The sequence below is a fragment of the Notechis scutatus genome, chromosome 2 (assembly GCF_049901735.1).
Source record: "Notechis scutatus isolate UNSWTSFEM ecotype Mainland chromosome 2, rNotScu1.2, whole genome shotgun sequence".
Taxonomy (NCBI): Eukaryota; Metazoa; Chordata; class Lepidosauria; order Squamata; family Elapidae; genus Notechis; species Notechis scutatus.
This window is the reverse complement of record NC_142010.1, coordinates 101,442,131-101,462,860: the sequence shown is the minus strand read 5'-3', so window position 1 is coordinate 101,462,860 and position 20,730 is coordinate 101,442,131. Positions and strand designations below refer to the sequence as shown.

The 20,730-nt window shown below is 40.0% G+C and overlaps 1 protein-coding gene across 3 annotated transcripts in view; it reads right to left on the bottom strand.

Moving 5' to 3' along the window:
- Nucleotides 1–20,730, bottom strand: part of ADGRE5 (adhesion G protein-coupled receptor E5) — a 55,259-nt gene that overhangs the window by 10,460 nt on the left and 24,069 nt on the right. The window contains exons 2-9 of one of the 3 annotated variants that reach the window (XM_087955593.1): nucleotides 19,944–19,988; nucleotides 17,012–17,158; nucleotides 16,397–16,477; nucleotides 14,069–14,218; nucleotides 9,344–9,478; nucleotides 5,218–5,361; nucleotides 3,506–3,552; nucleotides 2,233–2,325 (exon numbers count right to left, since the gene is read on the bottom strand). In XM_087955593.1, the coding sequence (XP_087811719.1) occupies nucleotides 2,233–2,325; nucleotides 3,506–3,552; nucleotides 5,218–5,361; nucleotides 9,344–9,478; nucleotides 14,069–14,218; nucleotides 16,397–16,477; nucleotides 17,012–17,158; nucleotides 19,944–19,988 (842 nt within the window). The remainder of the gene's footprint in view (nucleotides 1–2,232; nucleotides 2,326–3,505; nucleotides 3,553–5,217; nucleotides 5,362–9,343; nucleotides 9,479–14,068; nucleotides 14,219–16,396; nucleotides 16,478–17,011; nucleotides 17,159–19,943; nucleotides 19,989–20,730) is intronic. The other 2 variants (XM_087955592.1, XM_087955591.1) reach the window with 2 other exon arrangements.

The window sequence follows — 20,730 nt, the reverse complement described above, 5'->3', positions numbered from 1 at the left end:
CTCTTTACCAGCAGCCAGCCGAATATGCCGGGTGATGTCTCCATTGTTATCGCATTAAAATATTCTTTTAATTAAAAGGTAATCTAGCATGCCATAAAGCAGAGGGCTGGTATCGAGCATTGTATTTGTGTCCATGAATGCCTCTGGGTCCTACCCAGAATGTACAATTTTCAGAGAAAAGAAGGAAAGTGCTTTATTGAAGGGGTGCCCTTCTACTCCTCCAAAGGACAAATGCTGAGATGGAAAGAGAGTCTTTCCTGGTCTGTAGGGACTACGAGCGGCTGATGCCTCCTTGGAGCCATTTGGTGGGTGAGCCTATGGCACATATTCAGAATGCCACATTTTGATCCCATGTGACTGATGATCCTCATGTGAGAGTATGAGCTAATGTGTAACAGCATCAGCTTTCCTCATCCTATAGTTCTTTAGTCCACTGTTTCCAGAGCTAATGACCACATTGGAGGTGATGGTGCCAGTTGTGGACACAAAACTGCTAGAAAGTACTTGAGTGACAAAGTCAAGAGGGGTGGGTGGGGGGGACCCTAAACAAGGTTGATGTGTCCTTCAAATTGACTTTCAAACTATAATCTCCCCATTTTTAATTGTAAAATTATTCAGCTTTTCCAACTTTCTCAGAAAACCACTCTGGGTTAATTGAGATTGAAGGGAGACATTCTGCACATTAATTCTTTATTCAAAGCACAACTATTCAAGATAAAGGTGTTATTCAGCAGGTTCTGACCAGTTCTGGAGAACCGGTAGTGGGAATTTTGAGTAGTTCGGAGAACCGGCAAATACCGCCTCTGACTGGAGATTTTACATTATCCTTCCCCCTGCCACGCCCACCACGCCACACCCACAGAACCGGTAGTAAAAATTTTTTTTTTGAATCCCACCGTTATACTTGCTAGAAAATGGCTAGGAAGGTTACAAATGGTGATCACATGACCTAAGAAGAGTGCAATTGTCACCCATACATGCCAGTTGTTAAGTGCCCAAATTTTGATCATGTGGCTGTGAATACTGATTTGTATCCTCTTGCACTACATTAACGATCACCATAAAAACAGCACAGTGAGGTTCATCCCCCTGCATTGTTTATGAAATGGGCATTTTCTTTATGAAATGGGTGATATGAAAACTGTTTCCTTCCTCATTAACAGCTGGCTGGGATCTATTTAGAAATTCACAAGTAAAAGGATCTATAACACAGCCCAGCCAGGAGTCTGTCAATAAAAAGGATGGTAATGCTGTTATAGAGTACATGTTTCTATATAGTGCGGATACTCACTTGAATTGTTTTTTTGCCTGTTATTATTTTCCCCTTGCTTTTTAGAAGTCATATAAAATAGTACATGCGACTGGAATTGCAATAGTTTTTGTTGTTGTTTACTTTTTAAAGGAATTCATGGAAGAGTATTATTCTACTCTCCATTCTTTTGGGAGGCAGAAATATCTTTCTCGGAGTTAACTGCTAGTGTCACGGATTTACCTATTTGCTAATTTCTTACTTACTTACTAGATTTGCACGGGGCCTTCTGTGGTTCCAGAATAAAAGTTTTCTCCACTACCCATCTATTTGATGCAGCCACCACTTTTCTTTCTCTCTCGCTCCCTCTCCCTGTTCCACATGAAGCGCACAGCTGGGACTAGTCTTAAACAGTCTCTAAACTAAGTTGATCTGCCAGCATTGAGCAATCCTTGTTTGTGTTAAGGGATGGGGAAGGGATGGGGAAGGCCCAGGGAGCCTTCAGAGAGAAGAGTGGTTGGAAGGCAGGGATGCAAATGAAGAAGGCTAAGGCAGGCTCTGCTGAAGCAATGGACCAGTGGGAAACAGGAGCCTCTCGGCTGTGGGAGAAATTAAAGGCTTGCAGAGTGCATAAAAGATGAGAAACCGATTGCTGCTTTTTTTTTTTTTACATCATATCTAGATTGACAGTTCATTTATTGGAGAGTGGAAAGAAACATACACACAAACACATACGCATAAAGGAACCATTGTTATTTGACTAGCGTGTTATCACTGGCTACCCTTTTAGATTGGGACGTTGTGCAATCATGTGCAATGTGAAAAATGCCAAGGATATGAATTGCTTTAGGTCTTAATATGTGATGGATGTAGGGTAAACAGGGCAGAGAGCAGCCTTCAAGGCATCTCCTGTCAGCTTGTCTTCTTAAATATTTTCCCAAGTTGCCTTTAACTCTAAGCCAAGAACCAAACTGAAAACATACCCCCAAATGCTTCTTCGAATCCATTTGGCTGCTCAGAATTGGCGGTGAACTGAAGAGGTTTCCCAGCTGAGTAGTAATGTTGCAAAGGAAACTCTGCAAAGCAATACCCGGCAAACACCATTAGGGGACAAGGATGAGGGGGAGAACCATGATGATGGAATATGAAATCAAAGAACAGCCTTTAATTCACTGCAGTTTTTTATATATATATACCCTACACTGGGATAGAAAACTTAACATTTCGAAAGCCCTATTAACCAATAAATACATTTCGAGAATAAAATTCCAGGAGAATAATTTCCACAAATGCTATAATCTGCCCTTGTTTACCTTAGTGAACAAATAAACCACCATTAGGTATACTTAAGGCTCTCAGCAGTTTGGATTCAAGTCCAAATAAGCTTGAGAGAACATGGGAGCATGACTATAGCATGACGCCTTAAAACAACATTTATCTTTTCCCGATATCACATTCTTGAGTCCAATCCTGCAGAGATCTAATATATTTTATCCCTGCGCAACATAAATGTAGACACCATATACTGTATGCCATTTAATTCTGTAACCTGAAAAATCCTACTGTGTTTACTTAAAAAAAACCATTATCTTCTGATCCTTAAGATTACAAGGGAAAACACAGGCAAACTCTAAGTAATTACTAGGTTGAGGCAGTTCAATGAGATAACTAACTACATGCAACTTTCCACAATTTGATTAACCAAGGCAAATCATGTCATTAAATTGTTTTGTAATGTTAGGTGTTGTTGCTGTTTATTTCCAATGCCATTAGACAGCTGCTCAGGAGGCAATGATTTGCCAATTTAGAAAGCAAACTTAAGTCTGGAGATCCATGGTGGAGATGTGGTGGCTTAGTAGGTGAAACAGATGCTTCTTTTCTCCTTCTTTTCTTCTTCACATGAATTATAGTGAGAAGGAATTCAAGCCATCTCCAGTGAGAATGCCTTTTAGATCCAGCTAATGAGTGTGTCAGGCCAAAGGGAATGAAAGGAATATGTAACCTGCAAACCCAAGTCCATAGGCGACCTCACACCTCATGCTGCATTTTTGTGCCTCCCTCCACAAGCAGGAACTCCATAGGTGGAACAGGGATGTTCTCACATCACCGAGAGCCTCCAGGGTACACAGACAACCTCCTCTTTGTCAGTGGAGCAGCACTTACACAATATCTTCCCCCAAAAGGAAAATTTAGGATTATTCTACACATATCACAAAATTTAATTCCGACTTCAAGGTCTAAGCGTTTAGGACTCACCTGTTTATCTGAACAGTTATTCCATGAAGGTAAGGGAAAGTTGAATTCTGAGGACAGAACAAACAATTTATGGAAAAATATAATTTTTCATTTCTAAAAATCTCTTCATTTTACTTCTTTTCCTAAGCATGTTAAGTTATACTCTGTTTTGACCAGATCACACTTTAGCTCTATCTATTCTGGAAATGAACAGGACCAAGTCTCAGGGTGCAGTGAACTTGCTTTGGCCTAATTCAACTAAAGAGAAACTATGCATGGCACTTTCCCCATATTAAATGCTTTTTATTAGGTTGGTCCTCTTAACAGTGTCACAAGGCTATCCACAAAAAAAAGAGGCTGAACAGTCACCATGCCAAACAAGGGTAGAAGCTGTCCACCAACGTTTAATCCAAAGAACCAGAAGGGCACAGAAACCACATGACAGAAGCGAAAAAGGAATAAGAAAATGGTTGTTCTGTGTACAAAGGCCCAAGGTTGGAAGGGATGGAAAAGGCACCATTCTTTAGCTTTCTAGCTGCACATTTGTGCATGCTTTATTTTCTGAATGTGACCCAACCTTTGGCTCTTGGTCCAAAAATGTAAAAGCCTGAATACTAGGAGCAGCATAAAATATTTTTAAACATGAGATTGGGAACTGTGCAATTTGGGAAGATTTTTCTCTGATGATGACTTGCTGAGTCGCTTCAGTCTGGTAATCCATATCTAACCAGGACTACACTGGAATATATTTTAAGATAGTCTAACTGCATGAAGCCTGCTTGTCCAAATCATATTGGCCCCATAGATTTTCCCATCTGAACTGCTGGGCTCTGGCAAGCAATGCTCCTAACCCCAGAATGGCCTTAATGAGCCAGAACTGAAGAGCAGAGGGGGGCTAATTGTTGCCAATCACTTAGGCTGGAAGATAAAGCTGTCAAACCAGAGTTCCAGGGGAGTGGAAACTTGTCACCCCTGCAGAGATGAGCCATCAGTGGAAGCTGTAAGAAAATAATGCGCCCAGGTAGCCTATTTAGATGTGGCCTGAACAGAAAACGATCACTCTTAACAGGTCTAGAATCAAATTGTTTTTATATGCAGGGAGCCAGTAAAACAAGCTGAGCAAGGAAAGGATTTTCGTTTATTGAGACAATCAAGGTATCTTGTTAAAATGATATTTCCCTTGCATGAGTTTAATTTTATTATAATAAATGCAAACCAAATTGTAATGCTATTTTAAAGCAAACACAATAAGTATTCAATTTTTGAAATTTTAAGACCATCATGATCTTGAAATATAAGTTAACATGAAAATCACTTCTCATGCTGTCTGTAAAAAAAAAAAAACCAATGAAAGAACAAAGCTGACCATTGCAAAACAGAAGAAAAGAGATTTAACGAAATAGGTGGCCAACTACTTTATTAGATAAAGTGGGGTGAAAAACTAAGCCAAAGAAGATTTGAACTTTGCCTTTATGAAAAAGCTTCTTTTTGTTTTACCTCAATTGCTGAAATGCTTTTGATAATAGCTTCCAAGTTTCTTCAATAAATCTTATTTATTCTCGGTTCTTGGACCATCTTATGTAAGGGAACTCACCTAAGTGGTTCCAGCCCTGCCTCTAGCTTGTTGCCTGACCACAAGCTCCTGTGTGGTCTGAGTCATTGTGGGGTTGTTCTCTCTAAAAAGGCTGCTTCTTCCCTTAATTTCTTTGCTCCATTTCTCCTTTTGAATTTACCTTTGCATTTTATCTTTGTTTTATTCTCCTGAACAGTATTGGAATATTGGAAATATCCTGGCGGGCAGAAACATAAATAACTTCCTTCAGTGTTTCTGCAGAGAGCAGTTTCATCACAAACACTTCCATTACACTCATTAATATCTGTTAAAAACAAAAGAGAGATGAATATAAAACTAATGTGAAACAACATAATGCAAAAAAGGACAAAGAGAAGGGAAAAAACTCCAAACAAAAAAAGGAGCTCAGATTTGTTACAAGTATTCCACCTGTGACTTATTCTGTATTCTGTGACATTCTAATCATGCTTCTGTCAACCATCACAACACGGTCACATGGATTAGGAAATTTTTTGCAATAGGAAATTGCTCAATGATCATACAACAATGTCCGTCCTATGTTCCAAATACTTTCCTGGTTATAGAAGTGAAACTGTTAAGCCTCAATATGTGCAAATATTGATGAACAGATTAGAATCACAGGACACTTAGTTTTGACAATTTTGTAGAGGTATTTTAAAATGTGCCAGGAAAGATTTACAGGTAGTCCTCAACATACAATTCATTTAGTGACCGTTCAAAGTTACAACAGCACTGTCAAAAGCGACTCGTGACCATTTTTCACACTTACAATCATTACCACATTGTCACGTGATCAAAATTCAGATGCTTGGCAACTGGCTCATATTTATGATGGGTACAGTGACCCAGGATCCCCTGTGATTCCCCTTTTGTGACCTTCTGACAAGCATAATCAAAGGGAAAATCAGATTCACTTAACAACCGGGTTATTAACTTAACACCTTCAGTGGTTCACTTGACAACTGTGGCAAGAAAGGTTGTAAAAACTCTCATAACAAATGTTTTGCTTAACAACAAAAAAATTGGGCTCCATTGTAATCATACGTCAAGGACTAACCGTACTTACATATCCAGAACCTATTCATTGAGCAATGAGAGGTTTTGCAGATGATTTGCTTTTGATTTCACAAGATCCCCTGAAAGGGACTGAGTTCTTGATGAAAAAAAATTGAAATATTTTAGTAGAGTAGCAGATTTTAGGATTGGCAAATGAATAGGTTGGTAAAAAGTATGACTAGACAAAATCAAGATAAAAAACCTGATTTTAAAATTGAGGAAAAGGTTAAATATTTGAGGGTGATCTTGACTAATATGAATTGTATGTTGTTTCAAAATAACTGATGAAGTTAGAAAAGATATATTGACATGGGAAAACTACAAGTGTCACTTTGGGGAAGAGTCAATGATTAAAGTGAATGTTTTACCAAGAATGTTATTTCTATCCCAGACAATACCCATCCTGATGATTTATGTACCATTTAAGTTATGGCAAGAAGATAATTCTAAATTTCTTTGGCAGAGCAAAACAAAAGAATATCAAATACAAATTTATGTAGAATGCTGAAGAAAGGGAAGGGGGTTGGAATCCCCAAATTTGAAATTAAATTTTGCAGTTTCTTGTTCATTTTAGATAAAAGACCAAGTAACTTTAAGAAATAGGAGGTTCCTGGAATTGGAAAGATAGGATTTAAGATTTGGATGCCAAGGTGTGCCAAAGTTAAAGTGAATGTAGAGTTCAAAAATCATTTGACATGCCACATTGAGAATTTGGTCCAGGTATATAGCAAAATTGTCTCCTAAAATCACTTTATGGTTGTCACCCTAAGTAGCCATTTCTAGACGGGTAATGATAGTTAAACCAAAATTGTTAACTTATGCTGACCTACTGAATTTTTCCAAAGGAGAGTTTAATTTAAAAACAACAAAAATTGTAGCTGGAAGGATTTAGATGCCATTTTTTAAATCTTTGGTGGGCAGTAACAAAGCTAGAAAATATTGGGGATCAGGTATTTATTTTGATGCATAGGATTTTAAAAATGAATGTACAACTGAAACCAGAGGCATTTCTTTTGGGTTTAATAGACAAAAAATAGAAACATCTTACGAACTTTGTTCTTTTACATGCTATCTGGCAGTGAAACTTTTATATATGCTTAAAAAGGGGAAGGATTTATAAATACCTACAATGGAAGAATGGATGGTGAAGCTGATAGAATTGGTGGGGATAGTAAAATTGATAGCCTTGCTGAAAGAACATACTTTGACAAATTTTATTTCCACTTGGAAACCACTTTGGGACTTTTTATAAGAAACTGAAAGAAATTAAAAGTTAATTTTGGTATCTGATGATTAGAATTGCATGGGACTATGGAAATAAGGTGTATTTGTTTACTTATATCTATACCCCCCAAAATTAGAAGTCATTGTCTATTTTTCCTTTAATTTCCTTTTTTTGCATCTTCAGTTTTTTCTTCTCTGAACTTTTGCTTTCTTCAAATCTTTTTTTATGTTTATCTTTTAATTTGTACTTTTTTGAGAATACACACACACACACACGTAACATATTCAATAATCACTGGTAAAGATAACAAAAATGAGATAATTTTCACAAAGCATGGCCTTCATTGTCCAAGGGTTGCTAAGGGTCATCTGCTACTATTAGTGTTGCAAGTCAAAGTGACTAAAATGTTACTTTGCTCCACTGTCTCAAGGAATACCTCAACTTGACGTCTCATCTATACGATTACCAAATAATTTTCAAATAATATGATTTTTGTCAGCCTCTTCTCTCATGTAATTCACAAGCCCCTCAAATATAGTCATTTCTTCATCAATGGAATGACAGAATGTGGTTTCCAACCAGACTGTGACCAGATGGCAACCAGGACTAAACCAAGATATTTTGCTGCCCAAGCTAAACCAATGACATCTTCTCACCACACTAGATTCTGGATATTTCAAACTAACTTAATCAGCAATTGCATCTTATTTCAGCATTGCAGAGGGAACAGGTGTCCTCCACTGATTCTGGGGAAATTGGCTGGTAAGTCACTATGCCTGGGATCATAAACAACTCTCCTAATTCCTCAACACTATTGAGAAACTATTCCCTTCATCCTTAGGTACAGCTGCTTGGATCATAGGAGCACAGTGCATGGACAATGTATATCAGAAAGTGTGTCATGGATTAGGGGTCTTCAACCTTGGCAACTTTAACCCTTGTGGACTTCAACTCCCAGAATTCCCCAGCCAGCTGAAGTCTGCCAGGCTTAAATTTGCCAAGGTTGGAGACCCCTGTAATGGATAATTGTCATATATTTGTTTGCACCATGAAAGACCTTTCCCAAACTCTTTTTTATCCATTAGAAAAAAATTGAGCAAGATGACTTTTGACAATTTTCAGCTATTTAATGTAACTTTTACTGACTAAACAACAGGAATTAACTTTTTTCCATGTTAACCCTATGAATGGAAATAAATGACACTATTAGAAAACTAAGAGAGACAGCAGAAATAAGTTTCCCTGATTTTATCTCCAGACTTGTGACCATGTAACTTCTCCAATTTGAATCCCAGCCACTCTGTGGCATTCTAGGAGTTCTAGACACAGCACATCTGGAGGATGCCAGCTGGCAAAAATTATATAAGAAAACCAGACCCTGCCAAGATCTTACCAGAAAGAGAGACACTGGTGACTTCAACTAGCATGAGCATGTTCTGAAGTAAATAACACATAAAAACCCCAAACATATATGACTGAAAGGAACTGATTCTCCGTGGTAATTCATGCCCCAAACATACCAGTTTCCAAAAATGTTTCAAATAATTGCCCACAATCATGGTTATTTCAAAGGTAAATACTTTTCTCATACAGTCTGTTTTATCTGGAAACTTCATGTGCGGGGTCCTTGGTGCTCTCTGAGCTTGGTTATTTTCTTGCAGATGTTTCATCACCCAAGCTAGGTAACATCATCAGTGCACTGCATCATCAGCGAACACTGATGATGTTACCTAGTTTGGGTAATGAAACATCAGCAAGAAAACAAGCAAGCTCAGAGAACACCAAGGACCCCTCATATCAACCCTTAGCTACATATATTTCTCCTCTATTGGTAACATTCTTGTGAATTTTGACCATCTCTGATTCTATCATCATTTCAAAATCAGTCAGCAAAAGTAGTTAACTACAGTAGTGATTTGCCACCCTTCAATGTATTATTTTGGTTGCATAACATATAAATTGTGTTCTTCTCATTCGGCTGTACCTCTGCATAGCTTTCTATCATCTTTAAAGCTCTTTCCATATCCTTGCTTGCATTTACAGTGATAATCTCCTTCAGTGTTAATGCAGCTCCCGTTGGGACCACAGATGGAAACATTTCTCTTGCACTCATCAATGTCTGCAAGAAGAAAGTAGGGCTAAATAAAACATGGCAGAATGCCACAACCGGTTATGCCAGCATCTTCCAAGCCGGGTATTCTGCAGAGGAGAATGGACTTCAGCTCTTGGAATTCCCCATCCAGCATGGCCACTGAGAATTATAGGAGCTGAGTCCACGTAAAGTGGAGAAGGCCCAGGTTGGGAAAGCCGCGTTGTAGCAAAGAAAAAACTGTTTATAACTGCAAAAGGCCAAGCCATTTCCCATGCAAACTCTGCAGCAAAGCAACATGCTGTAATATATGTGCTTGAGACAAAAACTCTGAAGTGGTGAACTGCATGGGCATTGGGGCTGGGGCACCATATTGTGAGCAGAGAAAACGGTCTCCTACTTTATCCATTTGATTTAGGTCATACCGTTCTATCCATGGGACAATCTGAAGTTTTTGGTTTTTTTTAAAAAAATGACTAAAAATTACTACAACCCAAGGGGCCTAGCTGAAGAAGACAGTCTTTAACTCTTGAAAACTACTCTTAAGCGAGTACATTCCCCAGCTTGGGAGTAGGGTGGGAGAAAGCCAGAATTCTCTTCTCCTTGATTAAACAATGGGCTCTGAAAAGTGGGTTTCTCTTTAAGGAGGCTTAAAAAGTGTTCATGTATTCTAGACGAATACAGATTTGCCTAGAATACAGGAACCCTAACCCCAAAGTCTGGTTTTCTATCAAACGATAATACTTCTGTCTTGTCTGAGCTTATTTTGAGCTTGTTCATTTTTATCCAGTTTCTCCTTACACTCAGGCACTGGTCAAAGGAACTGAGCACATTTTTTTTTTGCAATTAGATGACAAAAAGGACCAGATCTGAGGGCTGTCAAATAAATTTATTTTGAATGTCACTATTTTAAGTAACTGAGAAATCTCCTGCTTAAAAGAGTGAAATAGAGATTGCCCAGAGAAACGAGCAACTTCAATTTTCCAAGTAAACAGAAGCTCATTTCCAGTTATGGCAGCAACAGATAAGAAGGAAATGAAGAATAGGCAAAGCTGAAACCATTCCCTCATCATCAGGCATGGTATATAAAATGAAAGTGAAAACATGGAGATGATGCCCGATGAGCCTGTGACTATAATTCGCTTTCCGTACAACTACTACTTTTTATGCCATTCACTGCAAACCCAAACAAAATAGATAACTACAAATGCTAAGTATTGCAATGACATTCTGGTCATTTTGCCATGAATAATTAGTGAGATTCTTAGTAAATCCTCAGTCCCAATTATTTAATTAGATTCAAAGATGCCATGGATACTAAGACAGCAGAAAAGCGAAAGGAGAACAAGTCCCTTTGGAGAAATTGCATTCTCGTTTTCATTTTGCAGGAATAAAGTTCTAGCAGAGTGAAACAGATAATACTCCTATCTGTGATAGCGAGATACACATTCTTTTCATAAAAAGATCCTGAATTTAAAACCATGCCGCCACCAAAGATGAGGGAAGAAAAAAATATGTAAGCCTAATTTAGAGTATTCTCAACAAACTTAAAACTATTCCCTCCCCCAAATGGAAAGGCAAAGGAACAAGCAAATATTCATTTTAAGTTTAAAATACACATGTTTAGCTGCGGTTAAAAAAAAAAAAACATATTCAGCTGCTGGGAGTCAATCATAAAAAATAATATTCTGATGTTTTCTCCACATGTGCAGTTTAGTAGTGTTAAAATAAAAAAGTAGCATAGATGATTGCCTACTAGCTCAATATTGGCACTGTGTTTACTCCAGTTACATTTAACATATTAAAGATTCCTTTCTTAATATACTCCTAGAAAGGTCCATTTCCATGGATCACTTGGCTTTGTTTGGTCGATTCTGAGAAGTAACTCTTGTAGGTCAAGACATCCACACTTCTACATGTAGGAAGTCAGTGGGAAACATTAGGAAAAGATAGCAGAGTTTGGAGAGTACCTCCAAAATAAGAGCACCTACACCGTAGGCCCTAAGGGGTGATAAAACTCATGAAAATCATTTGGCTGTTTTATAAATTGCCATCAAATTATAATTTTTAACAAAACTAAAACAGGAAATGAGTAAGTACCCCTGTTTTCCCCAAAATAAGACCGGGTCTTATATAATTTTTTTTATTACAAAAGACCCACTAGGGCTTATTTTCAGGTAATGTCTTTATTTTTTTCCACACAGGAGGCTACACAGCACGTCCAGTGGGCAAGTGCTGCTGCCATAAGGTGAGGCAAGGTGGCCCCCATGTATTCACCACCTCCTGTGTGGAAAAGTAAGAGAAAAGGAAAGAGAAAGCAGGAGGGGTATGAGAAAAGGTCTGTCTGGGAAAAAGAAACGGAAAGGCAGAAAGAGCCGGGCAAAAAGTCACACGCTTCTGCCCGCTGGGTCATTTGACCCTTCCAGAGAGAAGCCAAAGTTTCGATCATGCTTCTGGGGTGAAGTGCAGAGTGAGGCACACCTGGCCTTTCCTGCCAGGAAGGAGACAGCTGCCTCCTGCGGGGCCCTTTCCATTCTTCCTGCAGTCGCAGCCCCTCTCAGGCCCCACAAGGCCAACCATCTCTGCATAAGCCCCATCCAAATGGGTGGCCAAGGATACTGCTGGGGTGGCAGTGCATGCAGAGCCCTGATGCTTGCAATAGTGGCATCCAGCAGGGCACCTCCTGCCGCTGCTCCCGTTTCAACGTCAGTTGCCATGGCAGTGGCTGGTACTCTTCCTGCCACTGCCACTGCCACGCCACTGCCATCTCACCCCATCAGTCTTGGAGGTGGGCATGGTCAGCATAGGTGGAGGCGAGCACGCGTGGGCTTAATTTAATGCTCTTAATTTAAAAATGGAAAACCTGGTTGCTAATACTACTTTTCCTTGTTCTCTTCTTTCTTAGCCTTGCTTTTTTCCTTCTCCTTTTTCTTGTCATCTTTCCTCTCCTTCTTCCTCTCCTCCTTCTCCTGCCCTTCCTCCTTGGCATCTCTGTTGGCAAGCTTGTTGTGCAGTGCTACCACTGAATAGATCAGGCGAGGCAGGAGGCAGGGTGGGGGTGGTGCCACACCGCAGCCCCTGCACGCTCCGCCCCCAACAACATCCTCCAGCACTCCTTAGCTTTGCCCGTTCACACTTGTTCTCAATAACTGCCGCAGTGGGAAAGAGGCAAAAAACCCACTCGAGGCTCCAAGGCTCTGTCCGTTGCTGCCTCAAAATGCCAACTCGAAGAGAGCAAATTGATTTTTCTGCAAACGGTTTCAGGAAGGTGCACTGAATCCACTCAGGGTGATGAATTGCTGCAGCATTACCACTGAACAGTTCAGACAAGGCACAGGACGGGGCGGGGGTGACATGCTAGCGTCCTTGGTCCCTGCCATCCAATATCATCCTCCAGCGCTGATGGTGGGGGCCGAACGTCTAGGAGCCACAGTGTGGTGCCACACCTGCCCGGCTTATCTCGCCTGATCTGTTTGGTGGTAGCACTGCAATTCACTGCCCTGAGTGGATTCAGCGCACCCTTCTGAAACTGTCTGCACAAAAATCAATCCACTCTCTTCGAGTTGGCGTTTTGGTGCAGCAATGGAGCCTCAAGTGGGTTTCTTGTCTCTTTCCCGCTGCAGGAGTAAAGCGAATAAGCATGGATGGGCAAAGCTACAAGAGTACTGGAGGATGATATTGGACTGCAGAGGCAGAGCGCGCAGGGGCCTGGCGTGGCGCCATCCCCACCCCGCCCCCTGCCTCGCCTGATCCATTCAATGGCAGCACTGCCCAACAAGACTGCCAACAGAGATGCCAAGAAAGAGGGAGAGGAGGAGGAGGAGAGTAAGAAGGTGAGAAAAGATGACAAGGAAAAGGAGAAGAAAAAAAGCGAGGCCAAGAAAGAAAGAGAAGGAGTAGTATTAGTAACCAGGTTTTCTATTTGTAAATTAAAAGCATTAAAATAAGCCCCCATGCTGGCCATGCCCGTGCCCACATTAGGGCTGACGATCTTAATTGGGGTTTATTTTGGGGATAGGGCCGATATTAGGCACAGGTTAAAAATTATGCTAGGGCTTTTTTAATGGTTGGATCTTATTTTTGGGGAAATATGTTAAATGCAAATTACGGTGTTAATTTGTAAGGTATTCATTGCGTTAATTTATAACACTTACTTTAATTAGTTGATGATCAATTAGATTTAGATTTTGTCTTAGTTTGCATACTTTTTGAAGTACAATCCACAGCAGACTAAAAGCTTAGTGGCCAATTAGTTGGGCCCATTACCAGATCACAAGCAGTCACTGATGGTCAGAAACAGACACTGACAAGCTTGGTAACATGGCTACAAATACATGCTAATCCCAAATGTTTAAAACCATGCAAAAAATTGTTGAAAAAATACAGATGGCAAAAACAGCAAGTGAACTTCATTCTCTTTAGCTATAGATGCAAGAAACTTTCAGTGCTGGGTGGAAAGACACAAGTTTATTGAGAGTTTGCCATAACATTTCCAGTTCCAGAACAGTGTAACATTACAGACTTCTGCCTCTGCATTACTTTCTATTCATGTGCTATCAGTGCATTGCCTGGAATAAGCACACGTGCCATGCATAAACAAGATCTCCAGAAAGCACTTACCTGTACAACTATCTTCATTTGCACTTTTGAACTCACTTCCCCCATTAGGTAAGTGAAATCCTGGTTTGCATTTGCAGAATAAGTCATCACAGTCTCTCATACATGTACCATATTTTCCACAGTGTTTATGTTCACAGATGCTAGCATCAACTAGAAGAAGACCATTCGGGAAAAGAAATAATTTGTCATCAGAAATACATTTCTTCACTAGTTTTTAAAAAATCGAGACCTATCTCAAGAGGCAGGAAAGGAAGGGAAATCTAATTTGTAGAATCAGACTGAGAAAAAGTTTGAAATTTGAAACTTATCCCTTTTTTGTTTTTATATTATGTATTGCCAAATTGGAAATTAAAGGTTTGCCATATGAAAGTTGTTCTTGCATTATGAACTGTTTGCCTGTTGCCCAATCGTTACACTGGAAAATATTTTTTTTCAAAGGGTTTTGCTTCCTTTCTGTAATCCATCATTAGGTTATCAAGCATCCGCCCGGAGTGCACCCTCCTAATATCCGCCCGCTATTCTGCCCCTCTTATCACCCTCCCACTTCGCTTCCCTTTTCACACCCCCATTTCTATAGCCCTGTGCTACCCAAAATCTCCTATTCCACGCTATCTCCCTCCTATGCTATCCTGTCACCTCCGTGCTCCCCCGTGCATTCCAACCTATGCATTCCTTGCAGCCGCCTTCATTAATCCAGCCTGGCTGTGTATGTGTGTGCCCCTCCATTTCGCATCAGCGCCGATGGATTTCATGCCAGATCAACGAGCGCTGGATCGCCAGGAAATTGGTGCTTAGTCCCGGTCTCCTGGGTGGCTGCAGCCTGCCGTTGGCAACCCCTCGTGCCCCGTCGATGTGTCAGGCTCCAAACAGGTCGGAAAGCACCCAGAGCCCGACAGTCTCCTTTCCAGCCTCTCTGCTGCACAGGATCATGGCCTCCAGAAGCTTCCAGTCTCAGTGTGCAAAACATTTGCACGTTGACAGGAGGGTTTGGGGCAGCAAAAATAGCATCGCCTCAAAACGTCCCATTGGCTTGCAAACACTTGGGCAAGGCTTTGCAAGAAGCCTTTGCCAGCAAGAACAGTGCCTGGGAGGGTCACAACAGCCTCTCCCAGGCTCTGTTCTTGCCAGCAAAGGCTTCTTGCAAAGACGATTGGAACCTATAGAGACACAATCTCCCTGCAGGCTTTGACAAGGAAAGGGCAAACAGAGGGAAGGCCTGAAGCACCAAAGTCTGTTTCAAAGCTTTTTGCCACAGATCTCATTCATAGAGGCCTGAAGTAGTGCGAGATCACACGAGATCAGTAGCACGAGATCAGTTGCACTAATGATCTTGCAGTACTTTAGGCCTCTGTTCTCTGTGAATGCACCGAAGGCTTGAAACAACGGAACAGGGAAAGAAACCACAGCAGAGAGGAGACAGCTTACTAGATATTTGCAACTTAAGTCTCCACAGGCACACGGCAGATGGGTAGGGGGAACAGGCATGGCAAATGTTGCAGTGCCCCTGCGCTCATTCGTAAGGGTGAACAACTGATATGGTGCTGCAACATTCATAACCTTGAGACTGTGTCATAAGTACTTGGGGTGGGCTATGTTGCAACTTCAAACTCTGACTAAGTGAACTGTCATAACTCGAGGATTATCTGTACTTGGTATATCAGGGTTGCAAAAGCAGCAGAGCTACTACTTTTACATCCCCATAGCTATTCCAATTATAGTGTACTGGATGTGCTTCAGCAACAAATCCGTGTTTTCGTATGTTTCTTTCATGTGTGTAGCATGACGAACAGGTACTGAAGGGCGTACATTGCCATTGTATAAAAACAGATTATTTCTATAAAACAGTACACGATATGTCAAATTACAGATTATTTTCACGATGAGCAGCCAAAATTCTATAAGTTGCACCCAAAAGTGTTCAGGAAGCAAAATCTTTATTGTACAGTGTTATTAAATTGTGAAATGTTTGGATTATGTAGAGTTATTCTGACTAGGCAAAACTAACATTGGCCAGTTCCCATTTTAAGGTTGAGTGTTAAAAGACCAAAGTTAAGGTACCATCTCCATATTCTAAAGAACTGTTTTTGCTTCCATCCTATCATATCAAAATCCTCAGCTGATGAGAGACAATAGGAAAAACAATGCCATTTCTAATTGCCCTGTGCATGGAATATCTTCAGCTCAGAGTCCCAAAAAACTACAAGCAAGGTGGATGGGGTGATAAACAATCTGCAGGTTGTAACCATGATGCTAGCAACAGTTTGCCATTGCTCCCCTCCCCCCAACGTTAGCTACTCCCTTATGGAAAGTAAGATGTCCAATTACCACAACATGTGTGACTATCATCATTGCACTTCTGATATCCGTTCTTACATGTACCATTTTCTTTTCTTGGGTATTTCTGGCAATCTTTTTAGAATATACAGAGGGAAGGAAAGGCATTAGTTAGAACACATCCATGCTCTAGGCCATGCTATATCATGCGCCTTCCAAACTAGAGTCTTTCTTTAGTAATAACTAATATTTCGGACAGATTCTCAAACTGTATTTCCATCCAATTGTAATTTTTAAAAGGGAATACAATTAATCAGTAGGACATTACATCAGAATACAATTAAACATAGGACATTACATCAGTATACACCAATTAATTAAGTTCTAATCCATTTCAATTAAATCAAATTTAGATTTTCTCCTAGCTTTATCTACCCTTTGGAGTGCAAACCTCAGCAAAGCAAAAGCCCAGGGGTCAAATTGTTTCCTAAATATGGATATATCTATTGCAAGACCTCAAGGAGTCACTAATGGTCAGAAATAAACATTAATAAACAGGCTTTCAGAGACTTAATTGGTTTAATACATGTAGTAACTCTATTTGTTTCTGTGCTGTCAGCATATAAAGAAAGCATATTTGCCATGTTTAAAGAAAGAAAGGCAACTCACCTATACATTTATCTACACTGGAATTCAGGAAAGTTTTCATTTGATTTAATTGTGTCCAAAATCCTGTTTTGCAAGAGCAGCTGTAATTCTCAGAGACATTCTTACAGAAAGCATTTTGTCCACAGATATTTCGACATTTATTGTCAACTATAAGAAGAACAGAAGAACATTGGGGGGGGGGGGGGAATAGATTATTTTCAAAGTTTTTTTTAAATGGCCAATCTGTAGAGAGGAAAAGAGAAAGGGGGGGGGAGTGTGCCTTGATGCTGAAATCATGTAGACTGCAGAGTCAACCGGAAGAAATTTGGATGAAAATTTTCCCATCACTCTATGTATGTAGTTGCTGATCAATTCAGGATGCATCCATGGTGGCCTGTAGGATAGCTATGATGGGGAAATATTGTTCCATTTTTCTTTTCATGCAGTGCTTTTCCAAATGTTGAAATAAGAAACTGATTACAGGTAGTCCTTGTTTGAAGTTACAATGGTACTGAAAAAGGTGACTTATGTCCATTGCAGCGTGATTTTCCGCATTTATGACTGCTGTAGCATCCCCATGGACACATGGTCAACATTCAGATGCTTGGCAACTGGCTCATGTTTACCTGGCATGACAGTTGCAGTGTCCCTGGGTCATGTGATTTTTTGTGACCTTCTGACAAGCCAAGAATCTGGGAAGCCAGATTCACTTAACAACCGGGTTACTAACGGAATGACTGCAGAGATTCACTTAACAAATGTGGCAAGGTCGGTCATAAAATGGGGAAAGATTCAGTTAACAACTGTCTCACTTAGCAATGGAAATTTTGGGTACAATTGGGGTCATAAGCCGAGCACTACCTGTATTGTATTTTAAGGTTTGTCATTTATTTTCAGTTGACAAATGGAATCTTAGAAATTAAAGCTAAGGTACCATTTCCTTCCTTATTCCAATAGATCAACATTTTGATTTTATTTTCATTTTTTGCTGCTGCTGCTGCTCTCCCTAACAATATTATTTTTCCGTACTCACCCAACCCAACCTCCCTGGTTAGTTGAATAAATCTTATAGATAGTAAGATGTCCCATGCCTGCAATGTTTTCCCACCATTGCCCAGGCAAACCTGATGTCCTGACTCATAGTCATCAATGCCTACACCAGATTTGCTATAATAGTTGCAATTTGTTTAAAATATATAGAGATAAGAGCAACATTAGCTAGAAGAAGTCTATGCTATGGCTGTGCTGTAGTGCACATTCTCCAAACTGGATCCTATCCCCACTTCCACCCCAAACATCAAGGTAGATAGCATCCTCTTTATTACATTCCAAGTACCTCATATGATTATTTGGCATAAATAGGTTTCAAATAGTTCAACCCATGAGAACATGCTGTTGCTTCTCATCTCAGTCTTGGACAGAAGTCATTATGACAGGAGCCACAATTCTGTATACGGAGTAACTGTATTTAGCTCTTATTATTTTATATTGATTTATGCTGTCTTCCCATCTCTAAGTGATTTTAGGCATATTCCAAACGTACGTCTTACTTGCACAAAGTATTGTTAATTTATAAGATGTAGGATGTACTTAGGATACAGCAGGGTTCTGAAATTAATTGCCTGTGTATAAACAGGATGATGTCTGGATTTCTTTAACTATGTGAACAGCAAACTAAATGTTGGCAAGACAAGGAAGCACCTCTTCAGAATTAAAACTTTTGAGCCAAGAAGTTGCAATTTTGAATGTATTGCAAAAATAGACAGATTTAGAGTCCCGTCTGTTTTTACTGATAGTCCTATAAAGCTTTTTTACAGTTTAACGAAGAAGTCTTGATAACCTCTAAATTTATTATTTGTGCTGCTGCTTCTGCACAAGGCTTCATCTCTGGACATGAGTTATCAACTTTACCTGACATCAGGGGTGTGATTCTAACAGTTCGCATCTATTCGCTAAAACTGGTTGTTAACATTCTAAGCAGTTCGGAGAACCTGCTGTTAGAAGAAATTACTGGTCTAATCCTGTAAGGAAGGCAGGCAGGAAACATTCTGGTGTTGCTTACAGAAACTGTCTCTCTGTTAACCCTTATTACATTCTTGGCAGACTAGACTTCCTGTCTAAGGAACTTCTCTGGAGTTTTCCCCCCCTCCTTTGCTGGTACTTTGCTTGTGTGGAGTGACCATTCAAAGTTACAATGGCACTGAAAAAAGTGACTTATGACCATTTTTCATACTTACGACTGTTGCAGCATCCCCACAGTCATGAGAGGCTAGGCGAGGAGATACGTGCCTTGATGTGAGTGATATTGAGTTGGCCACGCCCAGCCAATAACATGATCACCAAGCCATCTAAGCCACACCCACAGAACTGGTTGTTAAAAATTTTAATCCCACCCCTACCTGACATGCAACTATATATCATTAGTCAGCTTCCACTCTGGTCCCCCATCTTTTCCTTTTCCTGTCGCTCTAAATGGAGATAATCAGTTCCATCCCAACTGCATGTTTTTCTCTCTTAAAGAAGTGTCATGCTTAGGCTCATTGTGATACTAAAAAACACCAGATATCCATTTAAAATGTCTAAAACTTAAAGCTAAATTCCAACGGTGCATAATCACACAAACTCATTTGAAAAAAAACACGCTTCTATAAGACCCGATCCTTCTGTTTTTTTTGCTTTCAGCATCTCTTGGTCTGATTTTTTTTGGAATGTGACTGCACAATAGCTCTTGCTTATGGAATTTCAGCATAGTTTACATTACTCAAGAGTAGGTCGACCAGTATTTGGATCTAAAGAATTAAGAGTCTTCTCTACCTTGATGCTACTTAGTAATCAATACTTTTGCTATCCAATTTTGGTATACCTACTCAAGAGAAAGCAAATTTGTTTCATGACAGTGGATTTGAATGAGCTTTCTAATGCTTCCAACAATTTCTTCATCCGAGAAGCTTACCTTGATTTTGGACCAGAACTGATTGGAAAAGAAAAATGAGGAGGCCTGAAAAGAAAAAAAAGAGAGAATATAGAGTCAGGGAATATCTTATTCCACAAACTGGCCATTCGCAATTTGGCCCCCTTCAGATAGGTTAGACTACTTCATCCTTCATCTCCAATTTGCAAAACTAAAGAATGGAGAGGTGTAAATGCACTAGATTGCACACTAATCTTTCGCCCAAAGATGTCAATGGTCTTAATCCACGGTGCCCTGACTCTTATATCCTGACTGAAGTTCTTCTCCTCCAGGGCTATTAAGTTCCACCTAAAAGCTCTCACATCACTTTGTTGGAAATTGACCAATTGCTACAAGCAAGTTTATTGTTGCTGGGAAATATCAGCTCTTTGACTTGAATGCCAAATGGATGACAGATATGGGGATTTCACAGATATCAGAGCATTTCTCCACATTAGGAGATTATGAATAATGTGGGATCCAAAAAGCTACTCCTATGGGCCTTATGTATTGTAGCATCATTTTCCCCCCTAAAAGAATTCTCTCAATTTTAACTGGGTGGGTGGGTGGGCAGGATTGTCTTAAATTAGGAAGGAACTCAAATATTCTGCTAGTTGAAACCCAAGTACTTTTGAGGAAAGTAGAACAACACTTGGGGGCTGGTGTTTGTTAATTCCTCCTGGCACAATGTTCAAGTAATGGGAAAATTACTACAGGCAGTCCTTGACTTACAACAGTTCATTTAGTGATTGTTCAAAGTTACACCACCACTGAAAAAAATCATTTATGA